Source organism: Psammomys obesus, unplaced genomic scaffold (genome assembly GCF_907164565.1).
Source record: "Psammomys obesus unplaced genomic scaffold, mPsaObe1.curated_primary_1811, whole genome shotgun sequence".
NCBI lineage: Eukaryota > Metazoa > Chordata > Mammalia > Rodentia > Muridae > Psammomys > Psammomys obesus.
The window spans coordinates 76,093-92,379 of record NW_026585644.1 but is presented as its reverse complement, the minus strand read 5'-3'; the positions used below and the strand labels follow the sequence as shown (position 1 = coordinate 92,379).

The window sequence follows — 16,287 nt, the reverse complement described above, 5'->3', positions numbered from 1 at the left end:
AGCATCTGTCAGGGTACCGGAGCATCCTGGATCCCTGAGAATGAGTTTCCTTTGGTTATCCCTGAACAAATGACAACACACCTAACTCTAAGGTGGCCTATGGAGAAACTGCACTCTAGAGGGAGGAGAAAGCTACAGAAACCACACGGGTTTCAGATGCATAGAGCAAAACACAACAGCAAAGGCCACTTCTGTTTTCTTCCATTCCACCTGAGCTCAGTGGCAGGCCAAGAATCAATTGCCCTCACTTCTCACTTCTGTCAGATGCTTCTGCCAGATTCAGAGAAACATTAACTCATTATACCAAGACTCAAAAGATAAAAGTCACTGGAGGGGTTATCTGGAGAGATACACTTAATTTCATAAAGAGAACAGAATCTGAAAAACTATCCTGCCTAGCCCTGGGCCTAACTGGAACCTCTTCAGTTCGTGAAAAGGTTAGGCCAGTTCCTGGCCATATCTATAGGAAGTCAGACTCCACTGCACTCCGATGTCTTCTTAATCATTACATTAAATCACTTAATCTAAAGGTTACATGCTATAATTTTAAGCCTGTTTTCTGTTCCTTTGCCAATACAGAAGCTGCAGACTATAATCATTTTCTTCTAGATAAGAGCTCCCATGGGCTTAGCTGTCCTCCATCTCTCCCATGCCCACAAATGAAATGCCAATTCTGAGCTTTTTTTTCAGGTTTTTTTCAAACCTGAAACTTTAACATTCGTATGTTTTCTTACTCTCCCACTGCCTTTTCTTGCCTTTCAGCTTTAGAATCTGGGGGTAGAAAGTACTCCAGCCAGCGACTAATGAATTCTTTGAGAATAAGATGGGACTTGAGATCACGTTGGGAGAACAAAGTGATACCCAGAGTATGACTTCTGGGTGGTGGCGTGGTGTATACCTTTGATCCCAGCACAGAAGAGGTGGAGGCAGGTGGATCTCTGTGAGTTCCAGGCCAGCCTGGTCTACAGAGGGAGTTCCAGGGCAGCTAGGGCTACACAAAGAGAAACCCTGTCTTGAAAAACAGAAGAGTGTGCCATAACTTCAGTTAATGGGTAAAAGGTCCCTAGATTTAAATGGATCCCAGAAAGAAGGCATCTTACCTTCTGGGCTTGGGCGGGCTCAGTGAGGACAAGAGTGAACAGGCCAAGGCAGATCTCCTCATGCTGGGGAGGTCCTTTGCACACCTGGGAGATGAAGGGTAAAAAATTAGTTGTCACTCACACATACAAAGTACAAGCACAATTTTCTCCTAGAATTCTCAGGACTCTTGGGTAACATTTAATGGGGAAAAATCAACTCTCAAACATGATGATTTCCTTCTCTTAAAAGGAATGAGGCACCTATTTCAGGAGAAAGGGGAAAAAAGGGAAAATGTACTGCTTTCTCTAACAATCTGAAGGTAGAACCAGAAAATACAAACGAATGCTTCAGATGGAAAAGCAAGGGAGCTGTGAAGATCATGCAATGGAAACATAGCCACACCAACCATGACCATGAAAACCCCTGGGACTTCAACACAGAAATAATGGTATCTGGTAATGTGCACAAAAGACCTAAATATTTACTCTGTAAGAGTCCTCAACATGACTTTTAAACTATTTTTTTCAGTTAAGATACAAAATAAGTTTTCGTTACAGTATCTTTCTACATCATTAAATTTTTTAGTATTATCTTATATGTGTGTGGTATTGTATGTGTAATACATATGTGTTGTATACACATGTTCAAAGAGGCCCAAGGTAGATGTTAGGTATCTTCCTCACTCAATCTCTACCTTTAGCTTCTGAAACTAGACTTGGCTAGGTTGGCCAGCCAATGAGATTCAAGGATCCAACTGTCCCCACTACACCCCACTTCCAGGCCAGGGTTACATGTATGTGCTGTTGGTTTTTTAAGTGGTTACCACAGACCCAAACTCAGGTCGCCATACTTGCTCAGCAGGCACTTCACTGACTGAGCCATCAACCTAACATTACCTAAATTCTTTCCCATTAATTAATTAGTGTGGTGTGTGTGTGTGTGTGTGTGTGGAGGTCACAGGACAACTTGAAGAAGTTGGGTCCTCCTGATATGTGGGTCCCCTGGACTGAACTGAGGCAGTCAAGTGCAGAGGCAGACACCCTTACCCACTGGGCCATCCTGCCCACTGGATCCTGCCCACATGTGCTATTTAAGACTATGTGAACTGCACGGACAAAGGTGAAAGAGAAAATGTATGTAAGAATGTTTGGCAAAGAGAGAAACTATATAAAACAAGCACTCTTTTCTGTTGTTTCTGGTTTTTGTTTTTCTTTTTCTTTTTTTTTTTTTTTGAGGCAGAGTTTCTCTGTGTAGCCTTGGCTGTCCTGGACTCACAGAGCTCCACCTGTCTCCACCTCCCTGAGTGCTGGGATTACAGGTGTATGTCACTGAGCCTGGCTTTTTTATTTAAAAACGTTATTTATGCCAGGCAGTGACACCTTTAATTCCAGAAACCCAAGAGGAGGCAGGCAGATCTCTGTGAGTTTGAGGCCAGTCTGGTCTACAGAGAGTTTTAGGACAGCCAGAGCTATACAGAAAAACCCTGTCTCAAACAAACATACAACCTAAAAAACAAAACAAAGAAACAAGTTTATTTGGTATGTGTATGCATACATGCCATGCTGTGTATGTGTCGGTCAGAGGAAAACTTGCTAGAGGGACTTCTCATCTCCGACCATGTGGCTCCCAGGGTTCACAGGCTGTCGTACTTGACAGCAAGTATCATTCACTCTCTGTTGAGACATATTGCTGGCCCCATGAGCTTATATTTTTTTCAACGTTGGAAGAAAGTATTTTTTTTGTCAGGTGTGGGGCACATGGCTTTAATCCCAGCACTTGGGAAACAGAGACAGGCAGATCTCTGTAAATTCAGGCCAGCACAGTCTCCATGTCAAGTTCCAGGTTAGCCAGGGCTAAGACCAAGTCTAGATAAATAAGTTTACCAATTGTCAAAAAAAAAAAAAAAAAAAAAATCACAGGACAACTCTTGGATATCAGTCTTCTCCTGACATCTTCTGGAATCCAGGAATGAGAAGTCAAGGTTATCGAAGCTGCATGCAAAGCCCCTGAACCTAGCCGGCCAATAACTTGGCTTTTAAGTTGTTATGTAAGTCAGGCAAAATGGTACAAGCCTGTAATCCCAGCACTTGGGAGGCAGAGGCAGTTATGATTCTAGCCTGGATTCCATACTAGTTTCAAGGGCCAGTATGCATTATACACAAAAATATGGTCTCAGAAAAAAAGGCTCCAAGAAATAGACTGTAATAGTCAGAGAGTAAAACCTGACTTAAGTAGCCCAGATGTGAACTTAGCTCCCTAAGTCCTGGCCACCATCTTTTCACCTTCCAGTCTACATCAGTTTTCCCAAGCAGAATGGATACAAAAAGAACACGGTACTTACGTGTGCATTGAGGGCATCGTTGGCCTCTCTCTCAGAGACACCAGTTGTCATCGATGTCACAATACTCATACACCTTTCCAACCTCTGGGAGAGGGATAAGAACACATGAAGAGTGTGTCATAACACCGCCTATGAAGTACTTTTGGCCCCAAAACATTTTAAAAATTCAAGCTTGACCATCCTACTACGCTAAAAAGAAAAGGAAAGAAAAAGTAAAAAACTCTTTTTTCTTTTTTAAGATTTATTTTATTTATTTATTACATATACAGTGTTCTGCCTGCATACCAGAACAGGGCACCAGATCTCATTACAGATGGTTGTAAGCCACCATGTGGTTGCTGGGAATTGAACTCAGGACCTTTGGAAGAGCAGCCAGTGCTATTAAGCTCTGAGCCATCTCTCCAGCCCCCAATAGAAAATTCTTCAAGTAGAATGGCTACTAACAAATGTGGAAAGAACAGCAGTAACACCAGCTGATTCGTGCTAACACTCTACCCATGTGTACTAAAGCCAGTAGGTTAACACTTTCAGGAAGAATAAGATACCCATAAAATTCACAATACTTACTAATCGCAAAGGAAAAAGTAAGTGTTGGACAGCCTGGAGGATGCTCTCTTAACTAAGTGACCAAAACTACATTGACACCATTTGCCTCTAAGAGACCCTGGGAAGTCAGGGTCAGTGGAGCACACTATAGCCCCAAACAATCAAGAGGCTGGAATGTGAGAGGGACTTGAACCCAGGAGTAACCAACAACCTAGACAACATGCTCAGAGTACCTCCCAAAATAAACAGGCAAACACAGAGGTGCACAGTTGTAATTTGGGCTCTCAAGAATCTGAGGCAGGAGGATTTGAGTTCAACATTAGCTTGGGCTACATAGTAAAACTTTGTATAATTACTTTTCTTTAAATTTTAAGTGTAAATATCACAATATTCATACAGCTTTCTAATCTTGAAAAGTTAACAGTCAAACATAAGACACAGATCTTGTTTTCATTTCTGACTTGAGCAAGCCAACTTTGTAAAAAGAATTTAAGATACAATAAAGGTTGTGATTGCTTTTAATTCCAGCACTCTGAAGGCAGAGGTAGGTAGGTAGATATCTGTGAGTTCAAGGCCACTCTAGTCTACAAAGTGAATTCCAGGCCAGCCAAGGGGTACATAATGAGACAGTCTCAAAAGGAGTGAAAGACACGGTAGCCTCAAACTCACAGATCCACCTGCCTCTGGCTCCTCAGTGCTGAGATTAAAAGTGTGTACCACCATGCCCTGCTATATAAAATATTTCAAGATGAAATGTTTTCCCTTGGACTTGCCTCAAAATAAGCTGGAGGGAAATGTACAGAGTTTAAACAAGATCACAATGAAGCACTAAACACGGAGGCAGAAAGAAGGCTACACAGAGACAACAGTTTCTCTCCTTATGTCTAAGATCCCCTCCCACGCTAAAGATGAAATATAATCAAAGTATAAGCAAAGGGCTGGGTGTGAGGGCTCACACCTCTGATCCCAGCACTCATTCAGGAAGCAGAAGCAGGCAGAGCTCGGAGTTCAAGGCCACCCTGGAAAAAAACCAAAAGCAGCAACAACAACAAAAATTGTTTTGTTTTTGAGACAGGGTCTCACTTTGTAGAGCTGGAACAAGATTGCAAGACTGGACCTAGAACAAGACCTGGCAATAATAAATCTTTTTTTTTTAATATTTTATTTATTATGTATACAATGTTCTATCTGCATGTACACCTGCATGCCAGAAGACAACAGATCTTATTATAAATGGTTGTGAGCCACCATGTGGTTCCAGGACCTCTGGAAGAGTAGCCAGTGCTTTTAATCTCTGAGCTATCTCTCCAGCCCCCAATAATAAATCTTAAAAAAAAAAAAAAAAAAAAAATACCTGGCCAGTAATAAATCTTTTCTTTGTTTTTTGAGACAGGGTTTCTCGTTGTAGCCCTGCTTGTCCTGGAACTCTTTGTTGACCAGGCTGGCCTTGAACTCAGAGATCACCTGCCTCTGCCTCCTGACCAGGACTAAAGGCTAAAGCCACCACCTGGCTCAATAATAAATCTTAAGGGGAAAAAAAAAAGGCTAAGACCGTATATTTATGCTGTGACGGAAGACTCTGATGGGTCCAAAACCTTATCCTAAAACCACCTTAATGCTACTTAGAGGTGACGTTCACAACTTTACCTCCAACAGCAGGTCTAGCTGCAAATTAGGGCAGATCAGCAGGCTCAGCCTTAAAAAATAGCAAGTGCATACTTGTGAAAAGGAACTGTATGACCCCATGAAAGCTGAGCTGCAACTCTCATGACCTGTGAGCTCTGGGAGCCATTATCACCTCGTTCAGTTCCTGTGTAAAAGTGTGAGGAAAAACCTGAGGCAGGATTTTTCTCTCTTTGGAAACCTTGTCCCTTTCTACAAAGACAGTCACCAGGGACTGGAGAGCCACCTAGCCCAATGGTCTGATTTTGCTGGCAACCTGTATTTATCCTACGGTAACTAGCAGCTTCACAGAGAACAGAAATGGTGAGTACATCGCAGCACCCTAAAACTCCAGACACTGCTCACATCAAAGAAATGAGCATCTTTGCTGAATCACCAGAGAGAAGACACAGAGCAGCCACGCAATAGAAACCATCAGGTGGCCAGCAGGGAAGGAACTGCTCCTTGACAGCTAGGCCTAGGCTCATCTTGGCTGGACAATTTTACCCTCTGCAAACCCTGGTTTTACCTGGAAAACCACACAGCCTCAGCTAATCTACCCAATTTTTGAAGCTCAGCAATTATACAAATTAATCCTTGAAGACCTGGCTTTCCATCTCTTGCCACTACTTCTTTTTCTTAAAATGTAATTACATTTAGTTACTTGTGTGTGCATATGTGTGGGCACAGTGTGGAAATCAGAGGATAGATAACTCAAGGGAGTCAGTAGTCCTTAGATCATAAGGCTTGGTAGCATGTACTTTACTCCGTACTCAGCCTTTTGCTCGTCCTCCTGCCACTACTTCTAATGGCATGCCCATAAAGGTTCCTGAAAACTAAATCCTCTACCATAGGACATGGGCACGTTCCCAAAGAGTGAAAGGTTTCTCCTTTTTTTTTTTTTTTCTTATTTATAATTTACTTATTTGTATTATATATATGTGTATATATATACATATATATACACATATATATACATATATATATATACACACACATATATATATACACATATATATATATACACATATATATATATATATATTGTTTTGCCTGCATCTATATATCTGTGTGAGTGTCAGAACCCCTGGAACAGGAGTTTCAGACAGCTGTAAGTTGCCATGTGAGGACTGGGAGATGAACCCGGGTCCTCTGAAAGAACAGTCAGTCCTCTTAACAGCTGACCCATCTCTTCAGCCCCCTTTTTCTTGTTTTTGCCTTTAAGGGAACAGAGGAAATGCCAGGCATGGTGGTGCACACCTTTAATCCCAACACTTTGAAGGCAGGGTCAAATGGATCTCTGTCAGTTTGAGGCCAGCCTGGTCTACAGAGTGAGTTTCAGAACAGCCAGGGCTACATGGAGAAACCTTGTCTCAAAACAAAACAAAAAACAAAGAGAGAAAGACAGAGAGCAGAGAAGGGAGGAGGGCTGACTAATGGACCCAGAACCGACTCTGCAAATCCCAAAACAGAGCCCTGAGAGCTCTACATGCTGGCTGTCTCTTGGTGTGATTTAACATTCACGAGGTCCGGGGTTAAGCAAAACTTCTCTAGGCTCCTCCCCAATGTTCTAAGCTCTGCTCAGAGGCCTGGGTAAATGTTACGGGTCACTGCCCAGTCAAGAATGGCCTCTCAAAACAGGGAGGCCCTACTAAGGATGCAGAAAGCAGATTTCACAGCTGGGTGGTTGTGGCAGACGCCTTTAATCCCAGCACTAAGAAGGCAGAGGAAGGCGGATCTCTAAATTCAAGGCCAGCCTGGACTACTGAGCAAGTTCCAGCACAGCCAGGGCTACACAGAGAAACCCTGTCTCCAAAACCAAAACCAAAACCAAAACTCACTTATCTAAAGCTCTCCTGGTGGTGCATGTCTGTGATCTTAGCACCTGGGAGGTGGAGGCAGAAGGATCAGGAGCTCAAAGCCAGCCTATCAAGGCAAAAACAGAGAGAAATAATCTCAAGTCACTCAGCGTGACAAAAGGACCACTCTCCTCAACAGGCCACAGGGAACCAGATGTATAATTGTGTTGCAGTACCCTTTCCCCACAGTCTCTAAGGCCCTCAGAAAAGATGAAATCACACTCGCAGCTGCCAGCAATGGCTGGCAGGATGGCTCTGTTCAGAATAAGCTCTCTATGACAGCACCTCAGAGAGCTGAGTAAATATTTATCTCTAGGAGCTCTGGAACTCATTTTTCTAGCACTGAAACTACCTGACCATGACAACAGCAGTGGATGATGGCATGGGGAAAAGAGGCCTACCTGTATATAGCTAAAGGCAGAAGTTAGAGACGGGGCTTACAAGAACTCCTCTATCTACCCCATTTCCCTTTTCCCAGCTAGGTGAATATGCAACGGTTCCCATATAGGGGTGGAGGGCCTTGACATATTTGCTCTACTGTCTTAGAAAAGGAAACTGTGAGCCAACTTGCACAATGTCTAAGAACTGACATCAATAAGAAGTGACTGATTGTGCTGGGTTCCAAGTACAGCCAGCCCTTTGTACTGTTGTATGCAGAATGGAAAGGCTCTGGCCTCCTCTGAGACCTGAGAAAAATACCTTGTCCATTCCAACGAATGACCTATATTCTACAATCAAGAATATGTGAAATAGTGATGTAAGGGTCAAAAAAATTAAAAATGACTCAAAGGTCATTCCTTGGAGATTTCTGAGACAGGCTGAGTTATTTCTTGGAGTAAATACGGTGGGGATATACATCTATTTTGCCAAACATAACTTCGAGACCTAGCTTGAAGATATTCTGATTTCTTTGGGCCATAGCTCCTGCTTTTGGTCTGACTTCAAAGTGACTGGTCCTTTTCTGGCAAAGAAATAGCCAGGGCTGTGAAGGCTCACGAGACTAGGAACTGCATGTTCTAAACTCCTCCAATCTCTGGCACTATTTTTATCTCATTCTCTCCCCAAATTAGGATGGGGATAAGCTAGTATACTTCTGTCTTCAAAGGCAGGAAGGGGGCCAAAGAGAAGAAGGGCTACAGGGATACAACAAATACTCCCCAGAGTAGAAGTCACAGCCCTGCCCAGGATGATTTTCAGAAGTGCTTCCCACTCCACGCCAGCAAGGGGCCTTTGCAAATAATGTTCAACTATGACTGCCTGCCTCTTCACACCCTCATCTATTTTTTCAGAACTTCTTGAGGAGTGGTACTCTGTCTTCAGATGATAAAACTTCTGGGTGGCACACCTTACGTCCTACTATTTTCCTATCAGACTCACTTCCTATCAGACACACTTTAAGCAGAGTCAAAAAGCTGACCTATTTTTTCCCTGGACAACAGGTAGGCCTATGATGGAAAATTACAAGGTCAGAACAAGCAGAGGTCAGCTGGCCAACAACAGGCACTGAGAACTTCTGTGTACACAGATCTGTAAGGAGGCACAGAGCAAGAAGAGGCTGTTAAGCCCTGCCCTTAGACACTATGGTCTAGTAGGATAACAGAACCACACCCATGGGGGGTGTGCATAGTGTAGTAGGGCTTTCCAGAAAATGAAGATGCAAAGGACAGAGGGCAAAGTGAAGTGTGGAAAGGGTTGCTTGAAGCCACCCTGGAAACATCCACACCATGAAAGAGAGCAGAGACAAACAAACCCTCCCTTTTCTCCCTAGGAAGTTGAAAGTTCATTCTCAGAGTCTAAAGAGGCAAGCACATAAAGGCTTCCTCCCCCCCCCATGTGATCTCTTCCAGCCATATCACTTGCTGTCCAGAAAAAGATGCATTACTATACCCTACAGTACAAATTAAATCATAGACATGGGTCCCCTAGGAATCAGGATGGGAATCAACAGACTCCCATCCAGCCTTAAAATCCTTTGCCTTGCATCTGCTCTGGTGGAGGGATTAAAGGCAGTCAGGCACCTGACTTTCTATCCTCCTAGAGCTCCAGTTCCAGACTCAATACCTGATCATCAAAGTGGTCACAGTAAATTCCAGACCTAACCAGGCAGTGGTGGCGCATGCCTTTAGTCCCAGCATTTGGGAGGCAGAGGAAGGAGGATCTCCTCTGTGAGTTTGAGGTCAGCCAGGGCTGTTTGTCTCAAAAAAAAAGGAAGAAGAAGAAAGAAAGAACAGAAGGAAGTTTCAGATATTCAGACATCTCAAAAACATAAAAGGTCTGGTAGAGGCTCAGGAGATAAAGAGGCTAGATGAGCAAGCATGGCACCTGAGTTCAAGCCTCAGGCCCTGCAAGCAAGTGGAAGGACAGAACCAACTCCATAAAGATGTTCTGACCTCTACACACACATTTCAGCATGTGCACCCCCTGATACATCACATGCACGCAGGCGTGCGCGCGCGCGCACACACACACACACACACACAAATTGAAACAGGAAAAAGAAAAGCCCCCCCCCCCCAAAATGAAGCAGGGGATGGCAATTGGTAGGGCATGGTGACACAGTGGTCTTGAACCTACAGCCATCTTGCCTCAGCCTCTTTGGAGTGTCAGGATTACAAACCTGTGCCACCACCATACCAGGCTTAGAAGTAATGTTTACATATCTAATTATGCCTACCTTAGTTGAGTTTTGAAAAAGAAACAGAAATAGCAAACTTTTCTAAATGCACATAGAATTATACAGTGAAAACATAACTCACTTTCCAGGCAGCCAGACATCTGCTGGTAGATAAACCACAAAGTTACTGTAAGAACACTTTGATTCAAGTTTCCTTTTTTTGAAACTGTCTTCCTAAAGCTTCCTATTTAAACCAGGCTGGCCTTGAACTCAGAGATGCCTCCTGTCTCTGTCTCAAATGCCCAGCCACAAAGCTCACTTTTACGTGTATGTGCTACCATCTCGTGACCTACATTTTTTTTTCTCTTTGTCTGTTTATGGGGCAAGGTCTAGCTAACGCTGCCCCAGCTAGCCTATAACTCACTACACACCACACACACTCTCCAATTTTCCTGACTCAACCTCCAAGTACTGGAATTACAGACATGAACCACCACACCTGGTAATCTAACTTTTTTTTTTTTTTCAATTCTGAGTTTAACCTGCCTTTCTGGCATATGATAAAGGCCTATGACACAGTGTCAGGGAAACCGCCTGGAAAGAGCCAGGGTTTGTTCATTTCCTACCTCTGTCACTGGATAACCACTGAACTGAATGTATCAGACTTTACAAACAGCTCAGCAATCATGCCTCAGTTCCGTCACACACCCTCAGTAAGTCTTCCTGTGTGTGAGCAGTGGAAGGGGGCCCACAGGTCATCTCTAGTGAATCAAGGACAGGGTGAGGAACGAGTGAGGTAAAAGGAGGGACATGAATCTTTACTCATGTTCTTTTTCTGTTGTTCTAGGAGACAGGGTTTCTCTATGTAGCCCTGGCTGTCCTGGACTTGGGTTGGCCTCGAACTCACAGAGATCCACCTGCCTCTGCCTCCCCTTTAATCCCCTGCTGGGATTAAAGGCCTCGCTCATATTCTTGATCTCTCCTTCGTTGTGTGTACTCTCTGGTTCTGGTGGAAGCAGTCCCCTATAAACTGGTTCACCCCACTGCCATGGCTGATATTACCAAACTAGATACTACTTACTTGTAAGTCTTCACTCCCTCTAAATGCCCGGTTAAAATCACTGACAACTGTCTGTATCCACACACAGTCAATGATACCATCTAAGAAGTGAGGCCAAGTCTGTAGGAAGTTGCCAATCCTCAGACACCTGCCTGTAAACACATACATACTTTTCAACTTAACACTCTCAAATAGGGTGGATATTTTAGATAGCTATTGGTGTGTATGTGGGAAGGAATGAAAATACTTTGGTCAGTATGGATGCTACATCTCTTCTGTAACCAAACCCCTCACGCCCATTTTCCTAATAGCAGCAGCTGTTACTAGGGCAACCCGTCCAGGAAGTTGACCCACACTTCTTCCCCCAGGAGCAGGAAGCCAGAGCAATGTTTCTGCCTTAGAAAAAAAAAAAAAAAAAAAAACTTGAAGGCCTCTTCTCCCCACCCCCATCCCGTATCCGCTCCAGCATCCCTCTTCAACCCAATTCCTTAACTCCCTTCCCCACTCCCCACACCTACCTCCTCTAACTCATCCTTGGCATCCAAACTGGTTGAAAGTAGCAGCCTCCCCCCTCCTGGGGTTCCTGCTCCCGCTCCTCCTCCTCCACCTCCCGCTGCTCCTGATGCAGCAGCTGCTACGGTCCCTTTTCCCTTCTGTAACTCCATGGCTGCAGCCAGGAGACCGGAAGCGGTCAAGGGAGTGGACCGGTGTTAAGTCCTAGAAATGGAGAACTCTGGCTTGCCAAGGACGAGGAGCAAGAGGAACAAGTGGGAAGAAGGCCACAGGCCCGGCTTTCCGCACTGGAGCCTCCTCTCCTGCGGAGGGGGGAGGGCGCGGGTTCTCTAGATGCTCCCTCTGGAGTGGCCGTGCTGGGGCAAAGCCTTAGCGCAGGAGTACGTAGACTAAGGGTCTGTGCCCTGCAGGGAGGTGGGCAAGGCTACCACCCTTGCAAAAGTGGAGGGGGAACCCTCTGACTTCTTATCCTTAGAGGAGGGGAAACCCTAAGTTTCTGCCTCTCGAGGTGTGGGAAGAAGTCCTGGCCCTGAATTGGGGGTGGGAAACCTTCCCGGCGGGATTGGGAAACGCGGTTCCTTGGAATCCGGCCCCTAGCGGGTGAGGATGCGGCAGGATCGCTATGGGAGGACCAGCTTCTCCCCACACCACACAGAGGCGGCCATGGTGGAAGGGCGGGGGAGGCTGAGAGCGCCCGAGCGGGCAGAGTCGTCGCCGGCGCCGGAAGTGAGCAGTCGCGGTCCCGGGCGTCCGCCAATAGCGGCTTCCGCGGTGGCGCCAGGTCTCTAAGGAGTAAGCGGACGACGGCGGACTGGCCTTTTCCCGGGCTGCCAATTGTAGGGAGAAGAATTGAGCCTGCTCTGATGGGCAACAAGTGTGCCCAATCGCATCCTCCTCTGCATCTGGAGGCGGGACGGGTGGTACGGAGTAGGTGCGAGAGCGGGACGATCCGGAAAAAGCCGAGCTGCGCCTGCGCGCACCGACACGCATGCGCTTTGTTTTCCTCTCGCTCCACTCCCTACAGGTGTTCGGAACATTGTCCTTGGGTAGTCTGGGAGACTGGAAACCAAGCTCCTGAATGGCAGGGTTGGGGAAGGAGTGGCGGGACCCCTACCCTTACTCAGCCTCTTAGCAGACGCCCTAGGGGTCTGAAACTACTTGCTGAACTTCGAGAGCTAACGCAGCTCTTGGCTGTTCAATTAGCAGATTTTGAAAACAAAACACATTGCTTGGCTAGTGCGAACCAAATAATTGGAATCATGCCAGCACTAGCTTTTACAGTCTACTAAATGATGGGGCCTCTTCGTCTTCTGAGCCCTGGGACTGACAAATGTCACTGAAGTGTATTTACACACTCCATCCATGGTGAATGTCGTAGTTTGTTGTGATCATAGTAGGGCCTGGTTGTATGTGGGTCCATTTCTTCGTTCTTCCACTGTACGTCTCAATAGGACTTTTCAATTTTAGGCATATGAACCAATAGCTGTATACAGCTTCAAGCCGGGTGTATATGCCTGCAATCCCAACATTTAGGAAGCTGAACCATCAAATTCATTCTCCCCTCCCCCTATTTGTAGGTCTAGGCCTATTTTCCTGTACTATCCATTTTCAAAGCCAGTGGGCAGGTAAGTTGTTAGCAACGTCCTCGGGAGAATTCCAAGTTCCATGGTTAGTTACTGTTTGGGAGTGAAGCCCTGTGGATGTTCCTTTGTTTTGTTTTTGAGACATTCTTACTCTGGAGCCCAAGCTGGCCTCAGGTTTCTGGCATTCCTTCTGCCTCAGCCTTGCAGGGACTTCTGTATGTTAATTACAAATAAAATAAGCCCTGGGCTGCAAACGCACCCCTGGCACTTGCTCTCCTCCCATGCATGCTTTGGGTTCCTTCTAAGTGTAAAAGACTGTTGTCGCTTCTGAAATACAAACAAGTCGTTACAGTAGTGTCACGTACTCAGGACACATGTATTAGATGGAAAAAAGAAAAAAGATCTACAATGCTGCATATTAAGTTTCCATTTGTTTGAAGTATGCTGGGTTTGTTTGTCTTGTGGTACTGAGGAGTGAGGCCAGGGATTAAAAAATAGGCAAATGCTCTGCCGATGAGCTTCCCTGCCCTTTTTTAATTTTTAAAATTCATTCATTGTTTTGTTGTTGTTTTGAGACACTTGTTCCTCCCTATGTAGGTAAGAACGTCCTTGAACTTCTGATCCTCCTGCATCAGTCTCCCAAGAGCAAGGACTGCAGCTGTGCACAACTCGCCCTGTAGCTTCTTTAAATTAAGCACTATATAGAAGCAAATGCAGCAGGGCCTGGGGGTAAGGTGCTTGCTCTCCATCTGCAAAGCTGTACTCAATCCTCAACACCTGCAAGCACCATGCAGCTTTTAAAAAGTGTGTATTTTAAAAAAGAGAGAGAAAAAAAAAAAACTCTCCTGACTTAAAAACATTTTTATAGGAAAGTTTACTTTTCAACTTCTCAGTGCTTTGGTCAGGAAATAAACCACAGTTCTTATATAGACATTAATGAAAACAACTGACATCACCAAAGGCTTGCTGCATGCAGGAGCACTATTTGGATTCATTTACACCCAAGCACCTTCTTTACAAGCGATGGAACTGAGAAACAGGCAAGCTCAGTGCAGCTCATTCCTGTAATCCTAGGATTTAATCCTGAGGCAGGAAATTCAAGGGCAGACTGGATTACTTTGTGAGTTCCAGAACAGCCTGAGCTATGAAATGTGAGACTCTGTATTACAAAAAATAAAAAAATGAAGGCTGGGTGTGGTGGTGCACCCTGTCTCAAAAAACAAACAAAATTGAAAACATTTAAAAAAATAAAAAGGGGGTGGGATGTTCGAGAGATGGCACGGTGAAAAAGTTGCTTGTGTTAGAAGTATGAGGAGAGAGCTTTTGGGTCTCCAGTCCATATAGAATCCCAACACTTAGGAGGTAGAAGCAGGAGCCCTATGAGTTCAAAGCCCGGGCTACATACGGAGTTGCAGGACAGCCAGGGCTATATAATGAACCCATCCCCGTCTCAAAAAAACCAACCAAAAAAAAAAAAAAAAAAATAGAGTGGTGATTATGGTAGTTTTTAATTTTATCTAGATGATGCGCGCACGTGTGTGTGTGTGTGTGTGTGTGTGAGTGTGAGTACGTACACATGAGTGCAGTGCCTGAGAATGCCAGAGACTTCTGACCCCCCCTGGAGCTGGACTTACCAGGAGTTGTGACCCATGAGGTGCTGGCAAGTGAACTCAAACCCTCTATAGGCAGGAGGATCTCTGAGTTCGAGGCCAGCCTGGTTTACAGAGTGAGTAAAAAAAAAAAAAAAGATATGCTTTTAACTGCTGAGCCCAGCCTTCCAGCTTTCCCCCCTTTTTTTTTAGATGGTCTCACTCTGCACCCAGGGTTGACCTCAAAATCCCAGTCTTCCTATAAAGTGTATTCTATGATATGTGTGAGAGTTTTGTCTGCAGGTGTGTCTGTGCATCTTTCCATCCACGCTTTGCTTTCTTTTGCGGTACTGGGTATTGAACCTAGGACCTCATGCATGCTGGGCAAGTGGCTTATCACTAAGCTGCATCTCCAGCCATTTTCTAGTAAGAAAAGGTCTATTATTTAGAGCTGAGGTCCCACTAAGGTGCTCAGGCAAGTTTGAACTTAAAATTCTCTTGCTTCAGCTTCCCTATGTAGCTAGGATGATGGGCCTTTGCTACCTGGCCAAGCTTTCTTTTCTGCTTTTCCAAACATTTATAAACAGACTTCTGCATATCCATCCTGCCTACATTTTTGTGTATGTATGTTTTAACAAAAATAAGGTTATACTATTGGGGCTGGAGAGAATCTCAGTGTTTAAGAGCACTGGCTGCTCTTCAGAAGTCCTGAGTTGGACTTCCAGCACCCACATGGTGGCTCATCACCATCTGGAATCCCAGTCTGAGGATCTGACCTCCAAGGGCATCAGGCACGCATGCAGTACACAGACATACATGCAGGCAAAATCCTCATGTTTCAGTGGTTAAGCGCACTGGCTGCCCTTGCAGAAGACCCAGGTTCAATTCCTAGCATTCACACAGCAGCTCTTGTCTATAACTCCAGCCCTAAGGGATCCAACACCTACTTCTGGCCTCTGCACATACATTCAAGCAAAACTCATACACATAAATAAATTTAATTTAAAAACACTATTATGGTCTACATGTTTCCTCCTTGCTTTTTAATTTTTTTTTTTCTTTGTTTTGGGTTTGGAGACAGGATTTCTCTGCATAGCCCATGCTGTCCTAGAACTGGCTTTGTGGACCTGGATGGTCCACAGCGATCTGCCTGCCTCTGCCTCCCAAGTGCTGGGATTAAAGGCGAGTGCCACCACTGCCTGGCACTTTTTCATTTTTTTAAATGTTTGCTTAATTATTTATAGATAGGGCCTCCCTCTGAGTGCTGGGATTACAGAAGTCTGTCACCGCCATGCCTGGCTCTTCTTGCTTTCTAAAGTAACATATCCCCTGCACTGGCATGATATCTCAGCTAGTAAAGGCACCTGTTACCAAGCATGGCAACCTGAGTTCAATCCCTGGGATCCACACGATGCATAAAAATAACTGATTTGGGCTGGA

At 44.9% G+C, this 16,287-nt stretch overlaps 1 protein-coding gene across 1 annotated transcript in view; it reads right to left on the bottom strand.

Annotated features, from left to right (window-relative positions):
• The window catches only part of Ints3 (integrator complex subunit 3), a 43,363-nt gene extending 30,915 nt beyond the window's left edge, over nucleotides 1-12,448 (bottom strand). The window contains exons 1-3 of the mRNA XM_055623420.1: nucleotides 11,681-12,448; nucleotides 3,422-3,505; nucleotides 1,101-1,184 (exon numbers count right to left, since the gene is read on the bottom strand). Of these exons, the coding sequence (XP_055479395.1) occupies nucleotides 1,101-1,184; nucleotides 3,422-3,505; nucleotides 11,681-11,827 (315 nt within the window). The 5' untranslated portion in view covers nucleotides 11,828-12,448. The remainder of the gene's footprint in view (nucleotides 1-1,100; nucleotides 1,185-3,421; nucleotides 3,506-11,680) is intronic.
• Nucleotides 12,449-16,287: the final 3,839 nt, after the last annotated feature.